The sequence below is a fragment of the Apostichopus japonicus genome, chromosome 12 (assembly GCF_037975245.1).
Source record: "Apostichopus japonicus isolate 1M-3 chromosome 12, ASM3797524v1, whole genome shotgun sequence".
Taxonomy (NCBI): domain Eukaryota; kingdom Metazoa; phylum Echinodermata; class Holothuroidea; order Aspidochirotida; family Stichopodidae; genus Apostichopus; species Apostichopus japonicus.
Window position 1 is genome coordinate 18,618,537 of NC_092572.1, and position 23,914 is coordinate 18,642,450.

The window sequence follows — 23,914 nt, forward strand, 5'->3', positions numbered from 1 at the left end:
AAAATAAGTATTTGTCATTAACCTGCTCACTTTGTCAAAGTATCTAGGACTGAGGCTGACTTTGGTTGGTTCAATTTCAGATTGGGATATTAAGTACCGAATACAAGTACCACATCAAACTACCAAATACCCAGTAACGAATACAAGCACCAAAAACAAGTACGGGATACAAGAAAGAGGTGAGTTTCTAATAAATTTAATTTTCTATCGTGCGACTTCTAACAACAAATTTAATTTCCAATTTGAAAGAAATTTCGCAGCTTTTTGCAACAACAAACTTTCTGTACTCTTTCAATTATAAAGTATAAATAGTAATAAAATATGAATACTTTCAGTCAATTTTACATTGTATGATAAACTGACAAATTGGACTTTAATGTTAGGTTTTAACTTACCTGCAAGATCCTGACAGTCAACACCAGTGTAGCCATCTCTACAGAGGCATTTGTAGTTATCGTTTAGTAATGACACACAGCATCCGTCATTCTGACACGGGAATCGTAAGCATGCATTACGCACCACGATTGAACCTACGGAATACAAAATTATTAATATTATAATATATATATATATATATGTATATATATACGGAATTCAAAATTATAATTATATATATATATATATATATATATATATATATATATATATATATATATATATTGACATTCATATGGACAAATTTAAAAGATAATAAGATATAAAGCCTAATGTGCATTTGTACTTACATTAATGTAGCTTGGCAACATGAGTTAGTGAGTTTTTAACATAAATGTGAACTCGAACGGAGGATCGTTAATGCGATGCTTACTTGTTTCACACGTTGGACCGCTGAAACCAGACAGACAAAAGCAGGTATATGCAGAACATGAACCTTGCTGTCGTTGACAGAATCCACCATTCTGGCATGGGGAATTTAAACATGGATTTGGTATTGCTAATGAAATAAAAAAAGGACAATGAAACATTAAAATATTTATTAAGGACTGATTAGTATAAAAATAATACCAGGTCATTAGGGTCCTGGATTCTAGGACCTAGAGTTAACACTTAATCTGAAGCTGCGGAAGAGGATTCAATTTTCCAAGGGGCACAAACATCGAGGAGTAGTCGGTCACATGACTTGATTTTACAGGGCAAACTGCAAAGTTACCTAAAAATGGTTCCACAAATGGATCCTCTGTGAAAATCCAAAACCAACATTTTTAACATATAGCACATTTTGAAAGTATTTCTTTTACTTCAACAGTTGAGCACTTTTTATAGATTACATTGATTTGTAATCCACTTACAAGTATTTTTTTTACAATAGGAATAGATCACATATCATTGACAGAATGGAAATCCCTAAATGGTTGTATTTATTCAAAACTTAAAAGGAGCACTTGTAATTTGAGAAAAGGGATACTTTTTGAGGTATTCTACTAAATTGGGATGGTAATTGCCCTTCGTTGTCTATTGCATGAAAAAGGAAATATCGAGTTGCAAAATATCAAACATTCCATCCGAGAGACGTGTCTTGATTTCTAAATTTGCTTTTCAACGAATCCATCTCTCACAGAGTAATATCCATAGACTTCATTTAAAAACAGGCTAATTGATGGAGTCATGTAGCTCTCTTCATGTATAACTTGTCTAAACTGCTGCAGATGAGCTCCCTCGATCTCTTTTTAAAAAGTATAAAATAACTAACTCTGTGAATGTATCTTATGAATAACAGAGTGAGAGCCCAAGATAAAATCTCACACGTTTTCAAGCTCAACAAATTCATAATGCATTTTAAGTCTCTGTCAGTTTCTCTGACATCACAAAGTATCTACGTTTTCCAACTTGTTTTGAATGGAAGAGTGTAAAATTGGTTGTCCACCCAATTTGAATGATGAGCCCTGCAATATCTAAGTGGTAATTCATATATTATACTCAAGCTGAATTTCTACAGGTTCAGGAGTGGTTCTTAAAAATATGTCGCATATTAGAATACAATATTTTAGACTGATTTTATCATTCATTTACTTGATATTCAAAAGGCTTTTAATCAAAACAAAAAAGAGTATCTAAAGTTTTTTTTTGTTGAAAACAAGTATAATTTTATCACCAGACAACTTGCTTAACACTCCTGACCTCAAGATCATATGAGCATGTATCGTAAGTAATGCAAAGGATTTTGGTTGAAGTTTTCAGGGTTAATAGACTTTTACCTCTATCACAATTGAAACCCTCAAAGCACCCCTGACAGGTACAGGAATACGTCAAGCATGAATCCCCTGTGGCTAGACAGAGGGCTCCATTTTGACAAAGGTTGAGACTGCAGGGATCAAACACTGAGGACAAAGGCAGAGAACAATAAAGTTATTAGAGAAACTACAAACTGTCACATTACTAATATCAGAATGCTAGATTGCTTTATTACAAAATACTTTTTTATGAAACCCTTCGGCAGATGATACTTTGAGGCAGACCATATGATGCCATAGTGTTCACAGGTGGTTTTTAATAGATCTGCATATTATTGGATATTGCTCCGTAGAAGTATATGCTATCATGCAAACATGGCTACAATGTTGACACAACTCATAATTTGTGAAATTCAGCAAACTTCTACTATCACCCCCAGATTATTGTTAGATTAATTAATTTTTTGCTAACATTTTTATTTTATTTTTATTTTGATTAATTAATTTTGTATTTTTGGTGGGTATTTTTTCCCATTTCTCTAGCAGTATGTCATCAAACATGTCATCAAAAAAAAATTAAGTAATTACTATTTAAAGATAAAAACAAAATAAGACAAAATCCAGTACTGTACAATAACTGTAAATACTGTAAATAACAGTACTGACCGATTCACTATCTCTGTCACTAATAGTACCATGCGCAGGATTTAATAAGTAAGGGGAGGGGATCCTAAATTCCCTTGATGTAGGTCAGGGGCATGGAATTTTATGGACAGCCGCCAAGGCTCGGAGGAGCCATCTCATTCTTCCCCAACTGGATGCAAGAAATCCTCCGACTGGACGATGGTGACCTTGCCTGCTTCATCCCTAATCATTTGCTCATGCCACTATAGTCTTTAATGACATTACAGAGCTGTAAATACATTCCTATACATAACGATGACAACATATATATATATATATATATATATATATATATATATATATATATATATATATATATATATATATATATAAATATATATATATATACATAAATATATATATATATATATATATATATATATAAATATATATATATATATGTATATATATATATATATGTATATATAACATAGATAACATATATAACATATATATATAACATATATAACATATACATAACAAATAAAAAAATATATAAGTATACAAATAGATTACTAGATAAACATAACATATGACTATATATACATATAACATATAACTATATAGATAAATACATAACTATAACTAACATAGCTATAACTACATTACAGAGCTTATCCCTCTTCAAAAATTGGCACCCAATCAACAATTATGCAGCTATATCTATCATGGTTCCTGACAGTTGAATCTTACTAGTCTCTGTTGCAACTGTATCTACTATAACAACCCCCCCCCCCCACCCACCCCCGATGACAGTTAACTTTCAACCTATGTCAAACAAGTGGGGAAACTACAGGTTCAAAGCACCCAGTTGTGTGGAAGCCTTGCTACAGCAGTTTTGTGCTTTTACACCTGCCACTGTTACTATCCTACTCAATACAATCACTGGAAGCACATGCATCCATTAATAATCCATCCTATTTCAAAGAGTTGATTGTTCTTGAATCAGTTTGGCTGACAGGAGAGTGTTCCATCATGTGTTATTACCTTATCGGGAAAACAACACTATATTAAAAAATTAGACGGCTTAAAATGAAATGTTAAAATTCCTTACATGTTGTGCACAATGTGCCAGAGAAACAACCAGCGCAGGTACAAGAGTAAGCACTACAGTCATTAGGATCTGGTACACACTGGGCTCCATTAGCACAAGAGTTCTCAGCACATGGATCGACCACTGATGGGAAGAAAGGAATGCTAGTGTCAGAGGGCGACGACGGATGGAGGGACTTACGCTCTATACGAATAATAAGACATTCTGTCAAGCAAACTACTTACACTTCTCTACACACCTCCACGGTTATCCTAGCTATCTGAAGAAAATGTTTTGAATATCATATAAAAAACTGAAGAGCAATATTTTGCTTTCATTATGGAGACAATAGATTCAATATGAATAACGTGAGTTTAGCCTCCGTTGAGCAAAATCATTTTGATAACTTCCAGGGTATCCAATTATTCTTATTAAAAAAATAGAATAATTATTGTACTGCAGCATTAAACCAAAAGATAAAAACACTATTAAAATACATGACACCCTTTATATAAAATTAACTTTGAATAAACTTACAAATTGTTAGCTGAAATGCATGTAGGGTTTTCCACTTTAATTTAATCGTATCCAACACTGGCTTGATTCAATAATTCAATCAGAGTTCAAAATGCTTAAGGGATCGAGTAACTTGACCAGATCGGACCAACTTCTCTTGCAGTTATCAATTCGATTCATTTCATTTATTTATCAAATCGGTGGTATAGTATATGTACATACATACTTGACGATAAATATGGCATATAACAGATTGCATGCCATGATAAATATGGCATATATAACAGATTGCATGCCATGATAAATATGGCATATATAACAGATTGTATGCCATGATAAAAGGGAACATATGTAGGAGAATACAGTTGCATGAAGACATAAGGCGAGAAGTTTTAAACTCATTCACACCCTGGCTACCTGAGCTACACTATCAACAGTTTTAAATGCCTTGTTTGTGACATTAGTCATGCATCATGATTATATCTATACATGTCAGAATGGGGCAGTCCAGTCATCGACTTACTGATCTCGCAGCGTTCTCCTCGAGTACAGGACTGGCATTCGCAGAAGGTCTGAGTGCAAGAGCCTACGAAGACTTCGCATTCTCCACCATTCAGACAGCTGTTGAAAGTACAGGGGTCTTGAAGTGCTGCAGATATCAACAATCAATTGAATTAAACAAGAGGACTGATCAATACTGGAACATTCATCAAAATGAAGGAAATGAAGCTGTTCGAGTGTTCCAGCTATTAGGTCCTGGTTCAAAATTCCACCAGGAGACAGAAGACCCTGGTTTCGAAACCCACCACGGGCCAGAGGACCCTGGTTATGTAACCTACCAGGTGCCAGAGGACCCTGGTTTCGAAACCCACCATGGGCCAGAGGACCCTGGTTTAAAACACACCAGGGGCCAGAGGACCCTGGTTATGTAACCCACCAGGGGCCAGAGGATTGCTGCATGTTCTAACACATTGGATTCACTAAACTATCATTCCAGTCTCAATCATCTGCAATAAATATCTGTTAATGATAGAAATATAACATACTAACAAGCAATAGGCTGACAAGGAGAAATCTTTGTACCTCATTGTTTCTCAAATTAACAGTTGAAGAACATTTTCCCTTCTTCAAAGCTTGATCTTATTCAACACTCCTTCACATCAGCTAGGCCCGGAATTCTTCACATGATTTACATAGAGCACTCTGGGGACTACTTTGTCCATACTTTTCATATTAATGACATGAAAATGAACTACGAACAATTAAGCGTACTGGTATACTATAAATGTTTTGGTTTCTGAAAAGATTATTGAAGTCTTTCGAGCTTGTCGATCTCAGCAAAACTTCAGCAAGTTTAACTTATAAGAAACACTTACATTTAAACTAAAATATGAGAAGTGTAACTTACGGATCTGGCATAGATTCCCTTGGAAGCATCCTGAACAGAAACATGTGAAATCAAACAGGCTTTCTGCAAGACATTCACCACCATTAAGGCAAGGATTGCTGTCACACGGTGAACCTGAAAATAAGAATTTTTTCAGAGAAAATTATATTACCTTAAGAAAGCAAATCTCTACGTCAATAGCTTTCTCATAATTCAGAATTGCCAATGAAAGTGTCACCATTGGGTACTAGGTTATAATGTTTCATTTTTTAAGCGTTTCAAAGTTTCCATAAATGTACACAAGTCAAAATATTGCAAGTTTATCAAATTTTTGCAGCAATTACAATATTTGGGAAAGAATTTGTCTGAAACATACTGAACTTGATTATTCACAAATTCCCTGCTTAAAATATCATTCTAGCCAATTGAGTACCTCCTTAGCTTTTTCAAAAATGATGTAAAATTTCAACTCAGTCTTTTATTTTACCAATCCGTGGTATTTGGGTTTCCAGTTTCATTTCTTATAAGCAGAATTTTAGGTACCAATCAGCAATTATTTTACTATTAAAATCACTCATTGTCCCCATGTGTTATTTATTACGAAATTCATGAAGAAACTTTAAAAGCAACCTGTTCTGGGACTGTAACATTGTTTGTTTGTTTTGTTTTGGGGCCTTTTTTTAATGCAGTTAGCATATTTCTTGCAAATCGTTTTGCTGTTCTCCAAAGAATACATTCTTTGGTTTCAAAACTGTTTTTTTAATAACCATGGTTTATACTTTTTATTGCCTAATGTCATTCATATTGCTAGTATGTGTACATTTGCAGTCAACTTTGAAAAGTTAATTTCTAACAACGGAAGGAGGAAAAGGTATTTCTCAAACAATGAGTCACATAGTTCCTTTTGATTTTGGTTGATTCATTTTACATATATTTACTTGTAGGTATTAGTCAGTATTTCAATACACTATCCCACATGACGATTGAAATTATGATAAGATAAAAATTGGATGAAAAAAAAGTCTTCCATTTATGCTTGATTATAAGTATCAATACAAAATACTACATTGATCTTATATCCCAGGCCTCCTGCAAATTGATATAATATCCCAGGCTTGCTGCAAATTGATCTTATATCCCATTCCTGCATTCTAAATCTTACTTGCGATAACCGCAACACAGAAGATGCAGGTAGCCGTGTTTCCAGCGTCGTCTGAGAATACATACTCCACGGTTGTTTCACCGAGTGGGAAGTAAAAGCCAGAATACCACTCAATGTCGCCGACAATGAAGACGTCTCCAAAGTTGTCTACGGCTGATGGATTCGTAAAGGTGACGATACTGCCTTCGTTGCCAGAGAGAACCTGGACGGTGACGTCATTTGGACAAGTTACTTGTGGAGGAGTCGTGTCCACAGCTATGAGAGATTAGATAATCAAACTACCTTATTCCTCCAGACAGTTTACTAATAACTCACAGCAGCAAAATCAATTTGAAAATGGAAATATACAAAGCTAAGTTTGCGGACGGCGGAGGGGAGTGGGGAGGAAAGTGTGATCTTTTTGTTGCCTTACCTGTGGAGATCAAGAATCAACTTAATTGCTTCTTCTATTTTCAAACATTTAGGCAGGTTTTGTTTGTGCATTTTTTTGTCAATTATTGGCTATTTCACCAAACCTACCGAGCACTACTCAAAATAACATTTTACTCCTAGTAAACTTGTACAAGGTAAAGAGGATACAACATACAACACTCCAACCTACAGATCACCATAGAAACTGAAGTTTCCTAGCGTGAACATGCAGGCGGTGACTCTGATTACACTGGAAATTATTTTGGACTTCCATTGGTGTAGATCAGATGTTCTAAAAAAGGCCATATGCGGCCCACAGACAAAACAAGAATGACGGTACCCTTAAACCCTTAGGCTTGAGTACTACCCCATGACAATCCTGCGCATCTCAACAAGATCTGGAATCACTCTTCTATTTTGCTTCATCTGTTTATTATTCTCTCAGGCCGTCGTGAGAAGTTCATAGACAACTCCTTGTTAACTATGTAAGGCCACATAACTCATAACTAGTCTAAAGCACGAAATACAGCCCACAGAAAGAAGTTTGATCTAGTGGTCTTTCACAAATTGCATATCAGTTCCCTTACATTGATTCAGTCTTCCATTTTGCTTCATCAGTTTATTATTCTCTCAGGCCGTCGTGATAAGTTTATAGATAACTTCTGGTAAACTGTGTAAAGCCACAGAACTGATAACTAGTCTAAAGCACGAAATACAGCCCACAGAAAGAAGTTTGATCTAGTGGTCTTTTACAAATTGCATATCAGTTCCCTTACATTGATTCAGTCTTCCATTTTGCTTCATCAGTTTATTATTCTCTCAGGCCGTCGTGGGAAGTTTATAGACAACTTCTGGTAAACTATTTAAAGGCCACAGAACTCATAACTAGTCTAAAACACGAAATACAGACCACAGAAAGACGTTTGATCTAGTGGTCCTTCACAAATTGCATATCAGTTTTCTTACACCCTTGGGCTTTCAGAACTCCCCCAGGCCTACCCTACGCATTTAATCTTATATAACTATTGAGTTATACATAATTATGTGTAAGGCCACAGAACTCATGACTTGTCTAAAGCATCAACGAACACTCAAGAGCCAAACCTTTATGGCTTAATTTCGGTATTTATAACAGCACAAAGAGTAAAAAAAGGAAATTAACAGTCATGCAAGATAAATAGGCTAATTTTATTACTGTGGGGATGTTATATATGATCATTTAAATGAAGTGCAAGGACCACTTTTAGTGTATTTTTTTTAATTTTTTTTACAGTTTTCGTCATTACTTACCAATGACAGTAACATCGAAGACACAGGTGTCGATATCCCCAGCATTGTCAGTACAGGTGCAACGCACAGTAGTGTCTCCAATTGTGAAGAAGGAATTGGGCATAACGCTACATGAGATATCCAGTGTTATACTGGCTTGGTCAGGATCGAAACACATTGGAACATTAAATGGTAGAACTACTCCTGGAGTACCTGCTTCTACGCTTTCAATGATATTACTAGGGCAAGTGATGGCTGGTAGTTCATTTAAGTCTGGTGAGAATGGCAAAGAGAAGATGGATACAAATGCAATTAAGAGGCTGTCTAGAATGTTGAGATTAAATGGAATTCTCTTGGATTATAAACTGGTTGAGTGTCATAAAAGAAATTGGAACAAACTAAGTATCATATCACATCATGTAATCTCATGTTACATTTGTCTTTGCTTTGTTTTAATTCACATCATCAAGGACAATTGATTTATACTAAAACCCTTTTCATAATACAGACAAAGCACAGCTAGTTAAAATTCCAAACTGGGCACAAGCATCAGATCTATTTTCAATTTTCAGTAGCCAGCGATCCTTTGTTTTTGGTTTTTCAAAATTGATACCATAATTAAATATGATATTACAAAACATTTACTGGTCTTAATCTTCCAAAATCATGGAATTGTGCCATAGGCTGTGAATCGATATCTTCTGAAAACATTGCAAAATCCTCCAAGCCTTCATCCCCCACTTCTTCATACCCCAACCAAAAGACAATTCCTCTTTGTAAACATCCTAGTAGTGGTGTCAAGTTTTAATTCACACTTCATATGTGTATTAGCAATGCCAAAAACTGATCATAAATAAATGCTACTACATAAATGATCAAAATGATGAAAGAATTTTTAATCAAATATGCCAAACATGCATAAATAAGGTATAGGTGGGTATAAAAACTTGTAAACCAGAATTTTAGCTGAGCAAATACCTACTGCCATCACCATTGTTCATCACCACCTCCTCTCTTCCTCCCCTTCCTCCCCTTCCTTACTCCCTCCCTTCCTCCCACGCTCCCTGCCCATCTTTATCCCCCCCCCGAATCTCCCTGTACACAGTTTCTTGTCACTGATTATGAATAATACTAACTTTCCACACGCCTGCTTGAATGCTATCGACAGAAGTACTGCCCATTCAAAAGAGCACTTGGATTAAATTTGAACAATCTAGTTTTACAGAAAAAGAAATGTTATGTAAGAGTAAACAACTTTATCTGAGTTGATTTTTATACCGAGTACGGTGACCTGGAAGGAGCAAAGAGTGGACTCATCGCAGGAGTCTGTGCAGGTGCATGTGACTGTGCTAACACCCACGAAAAAGGTCCCCGAAAGAGGGTTACACACAGCTGGAAAGATACCGTCCTCTGCGTCAAAGCATACAGGGTTATCATAGGTGACCGTGTTACCGATGTTGGTTTGGACGGAGGTTACTGTAACGGGAGTGGGACAGCTGATTGTTGGGAGACTGTTCTCTGTGAGGAAAATAAAGAGAATATTAAGCTTTAATTCAGTAAATGCTGTAATTTGAAGGAAAAGAAACCTCAAAACAAAAGGGAAAAGTTATATGACCCTATATCTACCACGGAGAACAACATTCATGCTATCAAAAAATGTGTTCATCCAATAGGGTTGCAACAGTGGTTCAGATCGTAATTTGATTATAGGGATAGGAAATGGTTGACAGGAATGGTTGACAGGGATGCGTGATGGGGATGGGCGAGGGTTGATGGGATGGGGAAGGGTGAGAGAAATGGAGGAGGGGAGGAGGAGGAGAAGGAGGGTGAAACATGAGAGCACATTTTTATAAGAAGGTGAACAAGTAGGTTTGCAAATATCATCCAAATTCATCTTTTCATTGTTATTGTTTTATTTTGTTTTTGATGCAGGAAAGAAAATGCAGGGAGGATGGAAATTAATATGAGAATTACAGTTGAGAAAATGAACTTTGGAAGTAAATTTCTTACCAACTACAATTCAAAGCCAAGCAGAATTATTTACAAACCGTATCAATCTACTGATAACCCTGGTAGTAAATCTGTCTGAAACTTGCTTTATTGAACTGAACTCAATATTAAGACGTCCATCTGTCTCTATTTAAATGCATTCTCATAGCCTGTTCTGTTTCCATTTCAGTCAGCCTCTGAAGTAGTGCTACCCTCTAAATTTCATATATTTACCTACACAAACTCTTTGCAGTAGATAAAAACTGACTAATAGTTCTCTTTTTTTTTAATTCTCACTTTTTCTCATTCTGTTTCTCTTAGAAATGGATCTCTGTAAAATGAGACGAATGCCACTGTTGCTATTCTCAATAACAACCTTTTTTTTCACCGTCATCATTATCATCATCATCATCGTTATACATTAGAACAACAGTTATCTAAAGCCTTTTACAAGCAAAAGACAAGGATGTAATACCATAAACTACAACAAAAGGCCCGAGTGAAAATAAACTTCTTCGATTTGAAGTGATGTTGTAAATTCTAAAAGACAGGCGACTGAATTCCACAGACTTGGGGCAAAATTTACGGTAACAAATGGCACACATCAGAAATGAAGTAGAGTTGCAAGGATGTCAAGAGGATTTTAACAGAGAGGTATGAACGACCAGCGGCGAATTATTTCAGAAGGACGCTATATCACTGAAATACCTGCTTGTAAAATTTGATGCCATTTGATTACATAATCTGGACTTGTTCACATTTGAGAACACAAGGAGGAAGTAACGCACGTATTTAATCAGGGATCCAGGATTGCCTGATGCTCTTTGAATTCATAGATCAATCTTGATCATCCTTGCAAGGTAAGGATCCTCGTCTAAATACACGATATTTTTTTTGCAAAGTCCCATCCTCGGTATGTGAGGGTTCACAATACAAAGTGTAAGTCTAACTCCCCTTCGGCTAATGCTTTCAAATGTGAACAAGGCTTGTAGCACTGCAGCAGTTCATTTTTATGTTATGTCTCATTTCAAATATTAAAACAAAACAAAAAAGTTCTGAATTTGTTTGTCTCAGTCCTAAAATTTCAAGAGATTCTTGGAATAATTTTTTCCTAAATGAATATAATGTTAATTTATTTAACACATGTTGGGGACGCCTTAATTGAAGCAGTCGTTGTCATTTTAATGTGGGAGCAAAAAAATGATGGGCTTTTAAAGTTATGTTCATTCTTAAATACAGTCAAACATTTAAGTGAATGAACACAGGAAGAATTGATAGGAATCAGAACAAACATAATTAGAATAGTCATATTGATGAAAAATATAAATAAATATATATACATCACCCACCTACTACTGTGACAGTGAAGGAACAGGTGTCAGAAGCGCCAGTATTATCCGTACAGATACAAAACACAGGATTAGGGCCAAGAGGAAGGAAGCTATTTCTCATGGGATCACAAGACACAGACAGTGATCCTGTCGGTTGGTCCGGATCAAAACAAGATGGTGGATCAAATGGTATTGTTGCTCCAGGATTGCCTGAATCAACCTTGAAGCTCAAATCCGTGGGACAAGTAATGGATGGAGGAACATTTAAGGCTAGTGAGAAAAGCAGAAAATTAAAAGATTATTGTGTCAGCAAGAAAGGTTTTCAAAAAATTCTGAATATCAAAAAAACATGAAAGAAACAATATTAAACTAGAAAATACAAATGTTTCAAAGAACATCTATTTATTTTTTTCAGAAGGAACTTCCTGGGTACATGATCAACAACAGAAAGAGCAGTGTTTTTATTTTCTAGAACAAGACTCTAACCAGTTACCTCTGGTTTACCATTGTTCGTAGTTATACAAGTCTGATTTTATTTATAAGAACTGCAAAATCTAATAAAATCCACTTCATACTCTACCTATAATGTTGACAAGGAATGTGCAAGTGTCTATTTCATTGCAGGTGTCTGTACAAGTACAGGTTACTCGTGTAGACGTTACTCCTTGGAAGAAACTGCCTGGTGGGGGTACACAGACCACTTGAAGAAGAGCATTGTTGTCCTCATTATCAACACAGGCAGGGACCGGATAGCTTGCTTGGTTACCAACATTTCCTGGTAGAGAGGTCTCTGTCACATCACCCAAACAAGATATTCTTGGAAGTGTGTTAGCTGTGAAAACAAAATGACATGTCAAGTCTGATTTTAGATGAAGGTGAGGAAATAGTTACTGTATCATGAGCATTAATTTCCCAGTTCAAAACAACATCTAGTGCTCAGTATTATATTGAATGGTGTCTTCCGTGGCTATTGGTATTTCTGTTATTTCAAATTCATATAATTGGGCTCGGTTCTATTAATGCCATGTTAGAAACAACATATTCAACATGGCTTTAATGCATTGTTGTTCACCTTCCTCAGTATTTGAGATATTGATGAGATGCTGAGAAACACTCTCACCTGTAAGATGTAAACAGTAGATGGCAGTTATGGGAACAGGAATGGGTGCAAAACATACATAACTATCACATTATTATCATACCACTCATGTTATAGAGAAGTCTTCAAAGCTGATGTTCACCTACAATGAATTGTGCTTCCATCAGTTGGTTTCCCAACCTATGTGAAATACTAAAACTAGAACTAGACAAATTGAGCTTTCCACAAGCATGCGGCTCTCCATAGGAATAACACTATATCTGTCAGTTTCTGGAAATTTTACAAAGGTAGAACTGTGTCTCTAAAAAGGAAATACTCTAGCAGAGTCCATACCTCACATAAGACTTACCAATAACTGATATAGAGAATGAACAGACGTCGGTAGCACCAGCTGAATCGGTACATGTACAGGTTACTTGGGTTGCCCCCAGAGGAAGGAATTGTCCTGAAGATGAGGTACATGTGACCACTTCATTTTGACCATCAGGGTCAAAGCAGAGGGGATTATCAAAGATCACCTGACTGCGTGTTACTGCAGAGTTGCTCTTGACAGTCAAATCAGCCGGACAAGTGATACTTGGAGGAATATTAGGGGCTAAAAGCAACGAAAAGAACAAAATAATGAAAAGTACACTTGATACTTAAACCTACATCTTCATTCTCTTATTCTTTATTTGCCACTCAAGCAACTGTTCATAATAATTAACAGCTTACTCCAATTATTTGTTTGAGAGGAAAAGCATTTTGTCTATTTAAGAAAAAATGACCAACCATCCTTTTAGAATACCAATGAATGACTAGCTACCACCTGGAGATCCTGATGCCAATTTTTGGAAGATATGTATATATATATATATATATATATATATATATATATCTATATAAACCAATTTTTAACAATATTTACTAGTTTGAGGTAAACTAAAAACTGTACAATCTGGTTAACTCCACATAATACTTTCGTAGCAAAAGCTTACCAATAATGTTGACAAGGAATGTGCAAGTGTCTGCTTCATTGCAGGTGTCTGTACAAGTACAGGTTACTCGTGTAGACGTTACTCCTTGGAAGAAACTGCCTGGTGGGGGTACACAGACCACTTGAAGAAGGGCATTGTTGTCTTCATTATCAACACAGGCAGGGACAGGATAGCTTACTTGGTTTCCAACATTTCCTGGTAGAGAGGTTTCTGTCACATCACCCAAACAAGATATTCTTGGAAGTGTGTTAGCTGAGAAGACGAAATGATATGTCACGTCTGATTTTAGACGAAGGTGAGGATAGAGTGACTGCATCATGAGCATTAAGTTTCCAATTCAAAACAACACCTAGTGCTCAGTAGTATATTGAATGATGTCTTCCATGGTCATTGGTATTTCTGGCTTTTCAAATTCATATAATTGGGTTTGGTTCTATTAATGCCATGTTAGAAACAACACATTTAACATGGCTTCAATGCATTGTTGTTCACCTTCCTCAGTATTTGAGAAATTGATGAGATGCTGAAGAAACACTCTCTTCTGTAAGATGGAGACATTAGATGACAGTACGGGGAACAGAAATGAGTGCAACTGATGCATACCTGTAACATTATTAGCTTACCACTCATGTTATAGAGAAGTCTTCAAAGCTGTTGTTCACCTACAATTACTTGTGCTTCCATCAGTTTGTTTCCCAACCTATGTGAAATACTAAAACCAAACTGAGCTCACCACAAGCATGTGGCTCTCCATAGGAATAACACTATATCTGTCAGTTTCTGGAAATTTTACAAAGGTAGAACTGTGTCTCTAAAAGAGGAAATACTAGCAGAGTCCATCCCTTACATAAGACTTACCAATAACTGATATAGAGAATGAACAGACGTCGGTAGCACCAGCTGAATCGGTACATGTACAGGTTACTTGGGTTGCCCCCAGAGGAAGGAATTGACCTGAAGATGGGGTACAGGTGACCACTTCATTTTGACCATCAGAGTCAAAGCAGAGAGGATTATCAAAGATCACCTGACTGCGTGTTACTGCAGAGTTGCTCTTGACAGTCAAATCAGCCGGACAAGTGATACTTGGAGGAACATTTGGGGCTAAAAGCAACGAAAAGCACAAAATAATGAAAGGTACACTTGATACTTAAACCTACATCTTCATTCTCTTACTTTTTGTTGGCCACTCAAGCAACTGTTCATCATAGTTAACAGCTTACTTCAATTATTTGTTTGAGAGGAAAAGCATTTTGTCTATTTAAGCAAAAATGACCAACCATCCTTTTAGAATACCAATGAATGACTAGCTACCACCTGGAGATCCTGATGCCAATTTTTGGAAGATATGTATATATATATATATATATTTATATATCTATATAAACCAATTTTTAACAATATTTACTAGTTTGAGGTAAACTAAAAACTGTACAATCTAGTTAACTCTACATAATACTCTCGTAGCAACAGCTTACCAATAATGTTGACAAGGAATGTGCAAGTGTCTGCTTCATTGCAGGTGTCTGTACAAGTACAGGTTACTCGTGTAGACGTTACTCCTTGGAAGAAACTGCCTGGTGGGGGTACACAGACCACTTGAAGAAGAGCATTGTTGTCCTCATTATCAACACAGGCAGGGACAGGATAGCTTACTTGGTTACCAACATTTCCTGGTAGAGAGATCTCTGTCACATCACCCAAACAGGAGATTACTGGAAGAGTGTTAGCTGAGAAAACAAAACAGGTATAAGACTAAATTTTAGCGTTTTCTCTGTTAATATTTGTATATTACAGTGTCAAGTCTCAGGTCCATATTATCCTACATTATGGCCAACCCCACCTAAGAGTGGTATTATTGAGGAAAGGTGTCATATACTTATGTCACAAGCTTTGGTTTCTAAAGGTATTATCATGGCACGAGAACACAGAAATCCTCTGAAATTCCTCATCGACCCCTCCCATGTAACCAATGTTTTCATATTAACGGTGGCCTTGCCAATTAATTTCAAAGCAACCTCTATCAGAATAAGGCCATTCAGAATAGGGTCATTCAGAAAAGGGTCATTCAGAATAGGGTCATTAGTGGCAATAAGTGACTTTTATCCTTATGATTTCGGGTTTCCAGCCATGCTTTGTTATTTTGTTTACACATTGTTGTTAACATGCTAGAAAGAAAATACTTGACCTAAAAAAAAATTCAAAAATAGATGGACAGGAGATCCAATTTACTTCCATCAAATTTGGGTTAGATTCTCTTCTTTAAGTGATTATTTAAACAAGTTTGTTTTCAATGGATGCACTGCAGTAATGACACATGATGTGCTTTCACTGTCCGTCATATCTAAGAAATTGGAGAGATACTGATGACACTAACTGTAAATAAAATGTGAATGTAAAGTGGCAGGGAAACCTAGCAGCAGGAATGGGTTCCAAAATTACACATTCACTTGTCTAGGAAACCAAGGAGCAGGAATGGGTGCCACAGTCACACAGTCACCTGTCTTGCAGTACTAGGAGCAAGAATGGGTGCCACAATTACACATTCATCTGTCTAGCAGTCTTAGGAGCAGGTATGGGTGCCACAATTACACATTCATCTGTCTAGCAGTAAGAGGAGCAGGAATTGGTGTGACAATTACAAATTCACCTGTATAGCAGCTCTAGCGGCAGGAATGGGTGCCACAATTAAACATTTACCTCACGAGACGTCCTACGAGCAGGAATGGGTGCGACAATTGCACATTCACCTATCTAGCAGTCCTAGCTAGGAGCAGGAATGGGCGCGACAATTACACATACTGCATACACCTGGCTGGCAGTCCTAGGAGTAGGAATGGGTGCGACAATTACACAGTCACCTGTCTAGCAATACTGGGAGCACAAATAGGTTCCACAATTAAATATTTTACCTCATGAGATATTCTAGGAGCAGGAATGGGTGCAACAATTACACAGTCACCTATCGAGCAGTCCTAGGAGTTGTAATAGACGCAACAATTATACATTCACCTATCTAGAAGTCCTAGCTAGGAGCAGGAATGGGCGCGACAATTACACATACTGCATACACCTGTCTAGCAGTCCTAGGATCAGGAATTGGTCAACAATTACAGTCACCTGTCTAGCAGTATAAGGTTAAGGAATGGGGGCGACAATTACATATTTGCCTGTCAAGCAATACAAGCACAAATGGGCGCGACAATTACACATTCACCTGTCTAGCAGCCCTAGCTAGGAGCAGGAATGGGTGAAACAATTACACATTCACCTCACTTGTAGTCCTAGGAGCAGGAATGGGTGCAAACAGTCACCTGTCTAGCAGTTCTAAGAGCAGGAATGGGTGTCACATTTACGCAATCACCTGTATAGCAGTCCTAGGAGCAGGAATAGGCGTGACAATTAAAAATTCACCTGTATAGCAGTCCTAGGAGCAGGGATAGGCGTGACAATTAAAAATTCACCTGTCTAGCAGTCCTAGCTAGGAGCAGGAACGGGTGAGACAATTACACAATTACTTAAACGGAAGTAAATGTCCATTTACAGGCGTGAGTTCACTCATGATGTCCATGTAGTTTCACACACAGTAAGATAATTATTATAGTAACCACCCAGTCTGACGTGCTATAATACAGACTGCCAAACCATCACCTTATTATTGAGTATTAACAGGAATCTACAAAGGGAAAAATCATCATGTGATACTCCAGTTTTGACCATTTTATCCAGGTCCTTTCTTAGGAATGGGTAATGGGAAGTAAACAAAATGCCAGCTACCAAGTTCTGAATGGAATTAAGTAAACCTTTACGATGTTATCCAATAGATAAGGTGATATACGTTTTAGATAGCTTGTTACACCAGCCTGTAACATCCACAGGTGCAATTTCATCAATCTAGGATTTTACAGAAAATCACTTGTAAACATCACAGATGTATGTCTACTTTTTTCATAAAATATATAAATTGTATTTGAATATTCCCTATTCAAGAAATGTTCTCTTCTCCAAAACTATGCTGAGACAGACAAAAATGTATATTGGAATGGCTTCTTACCAAATACTGTAATGGAGAAAGTACAGGAATCTGTTGCACCATCATTATCTGTACATATACAATTTACTGTAGTTGGACCCAATGTAAGGAAAATGCCAGCAGGTGGGGTACAGGACACCGCCGGATTAGCACCGTCAGAGTCAGAGCACGTAGGATTATCGTATGTAACGAGGACACCCGGTGCTCCAGTGTCAGCCTTAATACTGAGATCAGCTGGGCATGCTATAATTGGAGGAATATTTGGAGCTGCAAGGGAATGAAGAGTTATATCAGCTGTGGGCAGACCTGACAATTAAGAGAGGTAGGCAAGGGCACAGGGTCAATTATGTCCTGGTGGTAAAATGGGATAAGTAACAATAATATATTTTTATTATTCATCATATACTGATGGAAAATTGAAAACTATATGATGAAGGCTAGGTGACATTTATTTCTGAGAAACCCTCTGGCTCTCGGTAGAATAACAAGTTAAGCAAAGACAATCGTTTGGAGTAACTAAACAGTTAGCAGGTTGAAGGGCCGCTTTTACAATATAAGACCCTTGTTCAAACTATAATATTTAATATAATAGTGAACTTATAGATAGGGGATAGGGTGGTGGTGAGTATACAAAAATTAAAATTGGTAAACATGTAGAAAATAATACTAACGGACAAATGCCAGCACATTGACATTAAATACACAGGAATTGGAGGAACCTGCTGAGTCTGTACAAGTACACGTGACTACAGTAATTCCGAGTCCTTGGATGAAACTACCAGACTGACGATCACAGCTAGCTATAATACTTCCAGCAGGATCCTCACTGTCACTACAAACAGCCATGTTAAACTCTACAAAACCTCCAACGTTTCCCTAAACTGATATCACGTTCACATCAGCTGGACAACTGGCTACAGGTGGGATGTTTGGAGCTTCAAAATTGATATGAATAGCAACATTTTAAACGGGTGAGATTATAAGATTACATCTCCTTCTTTGATTCACTGTTAGTTTCTTTCAGTATATTAATCAATGACTAATAACACCAAAGAACTTATATGTACCCAAGGAATAGTTCTGTGCTCAAGAAAAAAATCTGTCTGATATTTATGGCAATTTTTTCCCAAGACTTTGGTAGATTTAAGATTTTTTTTTCCTGTTCTGTTCTCTTTTCTTTTTCTTGTGATGTTTTGGGTCTAAGTAGGGGATTGGGGCACAGGTAAGAATCATGAAAGCAAACATTACTAGATATAGAAGAAAATACTCACAGACAAATGCCAGCACATTAACATTAAAAACACAGAAATTGGAGTCTCCTGCCGAGTCTCTACAAGTACAGGTAACTACAGTAATTCCAAGTCCTTGGAAGAAACTACCAGACTGAGGATCACAGCTAGCTATAATACTTCCAGCAGGATCCTCACTGTCACTACAAACAGCATTGTCGAAATTGGCAACACTTCCAAAGTTTCCCTGAACTGAGACCACGTTCAAATCAGCTGGACAATTGGCTACAGGTGGGATGTTTGGAGCTGCAAAATTGATATGAATAGCAATACTTTAAACGGGTGAGATTATAAGATTACATCTCCTTCTTTGATTCACTGTTAGTTTCTTGCAGTATATTAATCAATGACTTATCAAACCACAGAATTTTTAAGTACCCTAGCAATAGTTCTGTGCTCAAGAAAAAAAATCTGTCTTATATTTATGGCCATTTTTCCCCAAGACTTTGGTAGATTTAAGATTCTTTTTTTTTTCTGTGCTGTTCTGTTCTCTTTTGTTTTCTTGTAGTGTTTGGGTCTCAGTAGAGGATTATGGTGCAGGTAAGAATCATGAAAGCAAAGATTACTAGTTATAGAAGATAATACTCACAGACAAATGCCAGCACATTAACATTAAATACACATGAATTGGAGTCTCCTGCCGAGTCTCTACAAGTACAGGTAACTACAGTAATTCCAAGTCCTTGAAAGAAACTACCAGACTGACGATCACAGCTAGCTATAATACTTCCAGCAGGATCCTCACTGTCACTACAAACAGCATTGTTGAACTCTACAAAACCTCCAAAGTTTCCCTGAACTGACAACTCGGTAACATCAGCTGGACAATTGGCTACAGGTGGGATGTTTGGAGCTGCAAAATTGATATGAATAGCAAAAATTTAAAGGAGTGAGATTATAAGATTACATCTCCTTCTTTGATTCACTGTTAGTTTCTTGCAGTATATCAATCAAAGTCTAATAAAACCAAACAACTTATATGTACCCTAGCAATAGTTCTGTGATTAAGAAAAAAATCTGTCTTATATTTATAGCAATTTTTCCCCAAGAATTTGGTAGATTTAAGATTTTTTTTATCTGTTCTGTTCTCTTTTCTTTTTCTTGCAGTGTTTTTGGTCTAAATAGAGGATTATGGTGCAGGGTAAGAATCATGAAACATTACAGGTATAGAAGAGCATACTCACAGACAAATGCCAGCACATTGACATTAAAAACACAGGAATTGGAGTCTCCTGCCGAGTCTCTACAAGTACAGGTAACTACAGTAATTCCAAGTCCTTGGAAGAAACTACCAGACTGAGGATCACAGCTAGCTATAATACTTCCAGCAGGATCCTCACTGTCACTACAAACAGCATTGTCGAAATTGGCAACACTTCCAAAGTTTCCCTGAACTGAGACCACGTTCACATCAGCTGGACAATTGGCTACAGGTGGGATGTTTGGAGCTGCAAAATTGATATGAATAGCAATACTTTAAACGGGTGAGATTATAAGATTACATCTACTTCTTTGATTCACTGTTAGTTTCTTGCAGTATATCAATCAAAGTCTAATAAAACCAAACAACTTATATGTACCCTAGCAATAGTTCTGTGATTAAGAAAAAAATCTGTCTTATATTTATAGCAATTTTTCCCCAAGAATTTGGTAGATTTAAGATTTTTTTTATCTGTTCTGTTCTCTTTTCTTTTTCTTGCAGTGTTTTTGGTCTAAATAGAGGATTATGGTGCAGGTAAGAATCATGAAACATTACAGGTATAGAAGAGCATACTCACAGACAAATGCCAGCACATTGACATTAAAAACACAGGAATTGGAGTCTCCTGCCGAGTCTCTACAAGTACAGGTAACTACAGTAATTCCAAGTCCTTGGAAGAAACTACCAGACTGAGGATCACAGCTAGCTATAATACTTCCAGCAGGATCCTCACTGTCACTACAAACAGCATTGTCGAAATTGGCAACACTTCCAAAGTTTCCCTGAACTGAGACCACGTTCACATCAGCTGGACAATTGGCTACAGGTGGGATGTTTGGAGCTGCAAAATTGATATGAATAGCAATACTTTAAACGGGTGAGAATATAAGATTACATCTCCTTCTTTGATTCACTGTTAGTTTCTTGCAGTATATCAATCAAAGTCTAATAAAACCAAACAACTTATATGTACCCTAGCAATAGTTCTGTGATTAAGAAAAAAATCTGTCTTATATTTATAGCAATTTTTCCCCAAGAATTTGGTAGATTTAAGATTTTTTTATCTGTTCTGTTCTGTTCTCTTTTCTTTTTCTTGCAGTGTTTTTGGTCTAAATAGAGGATTATGGTGCAGGGTAAGAATCATGAAACATTACAGGTATAGAAGAGCATACTCACAGACAAATGCCAGCACATTGACATTAAAAACACAGGAATTGGAGTCTCCTGCCGAGTCTCTACAAGTACAGGTAACTACAGTAATTCCAAGTCCTTGGAAGAAACTACCAGACTGAGGATCACAGCTAGCTATAATACTTCCAGCAGGATCCTCACTGTCACTACAAACAGCATTGTCGAAATTGGCAACACTTCCAAAGTTTCCCTGAACTGAGACCACGTTCACATCAGCTGGACAATTGGCTACAGGTTGGATGTTTGGAGCTGCAAAATTGATATGAATAGCAATACTTTAAACGGGTGAGAATATAAGATTACATCTCCTTCTTTGATTCACTGTTAGTTTCTTGCAGTATATCAATCAAAGTCTAATAAAACCAAACAACTTATATGTACCCTAGCAATAGTTCTGTGATTAAGAAAAAAATCTGTCTTATATTTATAGCAATTTTTCCCCAAGAATTTGGTAGATTTAAGATTTTTTTTATCTGTTCTGTTCTCTTTTCTTTTTCTTGCAGTGTTTTTGGTCTAAATAGAGGATTATGGTGCAGGGTAAGAATCATGAAACATTACAGGTATAGAAGAGCATACTCACAGACAAATGCCAGCACATTGACATTAAAAACACAGGAATTGGAGTCTCCTGCCGAGTCTCTACAAGTACAGGTAACTACAGTAATTCCAAGTCCTTGGAAGAAACTACCAGACTGAGGATCACAGCTAGCTATAATACTTCCAGCAGGATCCTCACTGTCACTACAAACAGCATTGTCGAAATTGGCAACACTTCCAAAGTTTCCCTGAACTGAGACCACGTTCACATCAGCTGGACAATTGGCTACAGGTGGGATGTTTGGAGCTGCAAAATTGATATGAATAGCAATACTTTAAACGGGTGAGAATATAAGATTACATCTCCTTCTTTGATTCACTGTTAGTTTCTTGCAGTATATCAATCAAAGTCTAATAAAACCAAACAACTTATATGTACCCTAGCAATAGTTCTGTGATTAAGAAAAAAATCTGTCTTATATTTATAGCAATTTTTCCCCAAGAATTTGGTAGATTTAAGATTTTTTTATCTGTTCTGTTCTGTTCTCTTTTCTTTTTCTTGCAGTGTTTTTGGTCTAAATAGAGGATTATGGTGCAGGGTAAGAATCATGAAACATTACAGGTATAGAAGAGCATACTCACAGACAAATGCCAGCACATTGACATTAAAAACACAGGAATTGGAGTCTCCTGCCGAGTCTCTACAAGTACAGGTAACTACAGTAATTCCAAGTCCTTGGAAGAAACTACCAGACTGGGGATCACAGCTAGCTATAATACTTCCAGCAGGATCCTCACTGTCACTACAAACAGCATTGTCGAAATTGGCAACACTTCCAAAGTTTCCCTGAACTGAGACCACGTTCACATCAGCTGGACAATTGGCTACAGGTTGGATGTTTGGAGCTGCAAAATTGATATGAATAGCAATACTTTAAACTGGTGAGAATATAAGATTACATCTACTTCTTTGATTCACTGTTAGTTTCTTGCAGTATATCAATCAAAGTCTAATAAAACCAAACAACTTATATGTACCCTAGCAATAGTTCTGTGATTAAGAAAAAAATCTGTCTTATATTTATAGCAATTTTTCCCCAAGAATTTGGTAGATTTAAGATTTTTTTTATCTGTTCTGTTCTCTTTTCTTTTTCTTGCAGTGTTTTTGGTCTAAATAGAGGATTATGGTGCAGGGTAAGAATCATGAAACATTACAGGTATAGAAGAGCATACTCACAGACAAATGCCAGCACATTGACATTAAAAACACAGGAATTGGAGTCTCCTGCCGAGTCTCTACAAGTACAGGTAACTACAGTAATTCCAAGTCCTTGGAAGAAACTACCAGACTGAGGATCACAGCTAGCTATAATACTTCCAGCAGGATCCTCACTGTCACTACAAACAGCATTGTCGAAATTGGCAACACTTCCAAAGTTTCCCTGAACTGAGACCACGTTCACATCAGCTGGACAATTGGCTACAGGTGGGATGTTTGGAGCTGCAAAATTGATATGAATAGCAATACTTTAAACGGGTGAGATTATAAGATTACATCTACTTCTTTGATTCACTGTTAGTTTCTTGCAGTATATTAATCAAAGTCTAATAAAACCAAACAACTTATATGTACC

At 36.7% G+C, this 23,914-nt stretch overlaps 1 protein-coding gene across 5 annotated transcripts in view; it reads right to left on the minus strand.

Moving 5' to 3' along the window:
* Window positions 1–23,914, minus strand: part of LOC139977146 (uncharacterized) — a 57,725-nt gene that overhangs the window by 14,789 nt on the left and 19,022 nt on the right. For 2 of the 5 annotated variants that reach the window (XM_071986288.1, XM_071986290.1), the window contains exons 12-35: window positions 23,518–23,781; window positions 22,923–23,186; window positions 22,324–22,587; window positions 21,729–21,992; window positions 21,130–21,393; window positions 20,536–20,799; window positions 19,941–20,204; window positions 19,334–19,597; window positions 18,084–18,329; window positions 15,508–15,759; window positions 14,888–15,133; window positions 14,030–14,281; window positions 13,402–13,647; window positions 12,534–12,785; window positions 11,972–12,223; window positions 9,912–10,151; window positions 8,655–8,906; window positions 6,954–7,208; window positions 5,813–5,926; window positions 4,928–5,053; window positions 3,910–4,032; window positions 2,196–2,318; window positions 809–934; window positions 396–530 (exon numbers count right to left, since the gene is read on the minus strand). In XM_071986288.1, coding sequence (XP_071842389.1) covers window positions 396–530; window positions 809–934; window positions 2,196–2,318; window positions 3,910–4,032; window positions 4,928–5,053; window positions 5,813–5,926; window positions 6,954–7,208; window positions 8,655–8,906; window positions 9,912–10,151; window positions 11,972–12,223; window positions 12,534–12,785; window positions 13,402–13,647; window positions 14,030–14,281; window positions 14,888–15,133; window positions 15,508–15,759; window positions 18,084–18,329; window positions 19,334–19,597; window positions 19,941–20,204; window positions 20,536–20,799; window positions 21,130–21,393; window positions 21,729–21,992; window positions 22,324–22,587; window positions 22,923–23,186; window positions 23,518–23,781 — 5,352 coding nt within the window. The remainder of the gene's footprint in view (window positions 1–395; window positions 531–808; window positions 935–2,195; window positions 2,319–3,909; window positions 4,033–4,927; window positions 5,054–5,812; window positions 5,927–6,953; window positions 7,209–8,654; window positions 8,907–9,911; window positions 10,152–11,971; window positions 12,224–12,533; window positions 12,786–13,401; window positions 13,648–14,029; window positions 14,282–14,887; window positions 15,134–15,507; window positions 15,760–18,083; window positions 18,330–19,333; window positions 19,598–19,940; window positions 20,205–20,535; window positions 20,800–21,129; window positions 21,394–21,728; window positions 21,993–22,323; window positions 22,588–22,922; window positions 23,187–23,517; window positions 23,782–23,914) is intronic. The other 3 variants (XM_071986291.1, XM_071986293.1, XM_071986292.1) reach the window with 3 other exon arrangements.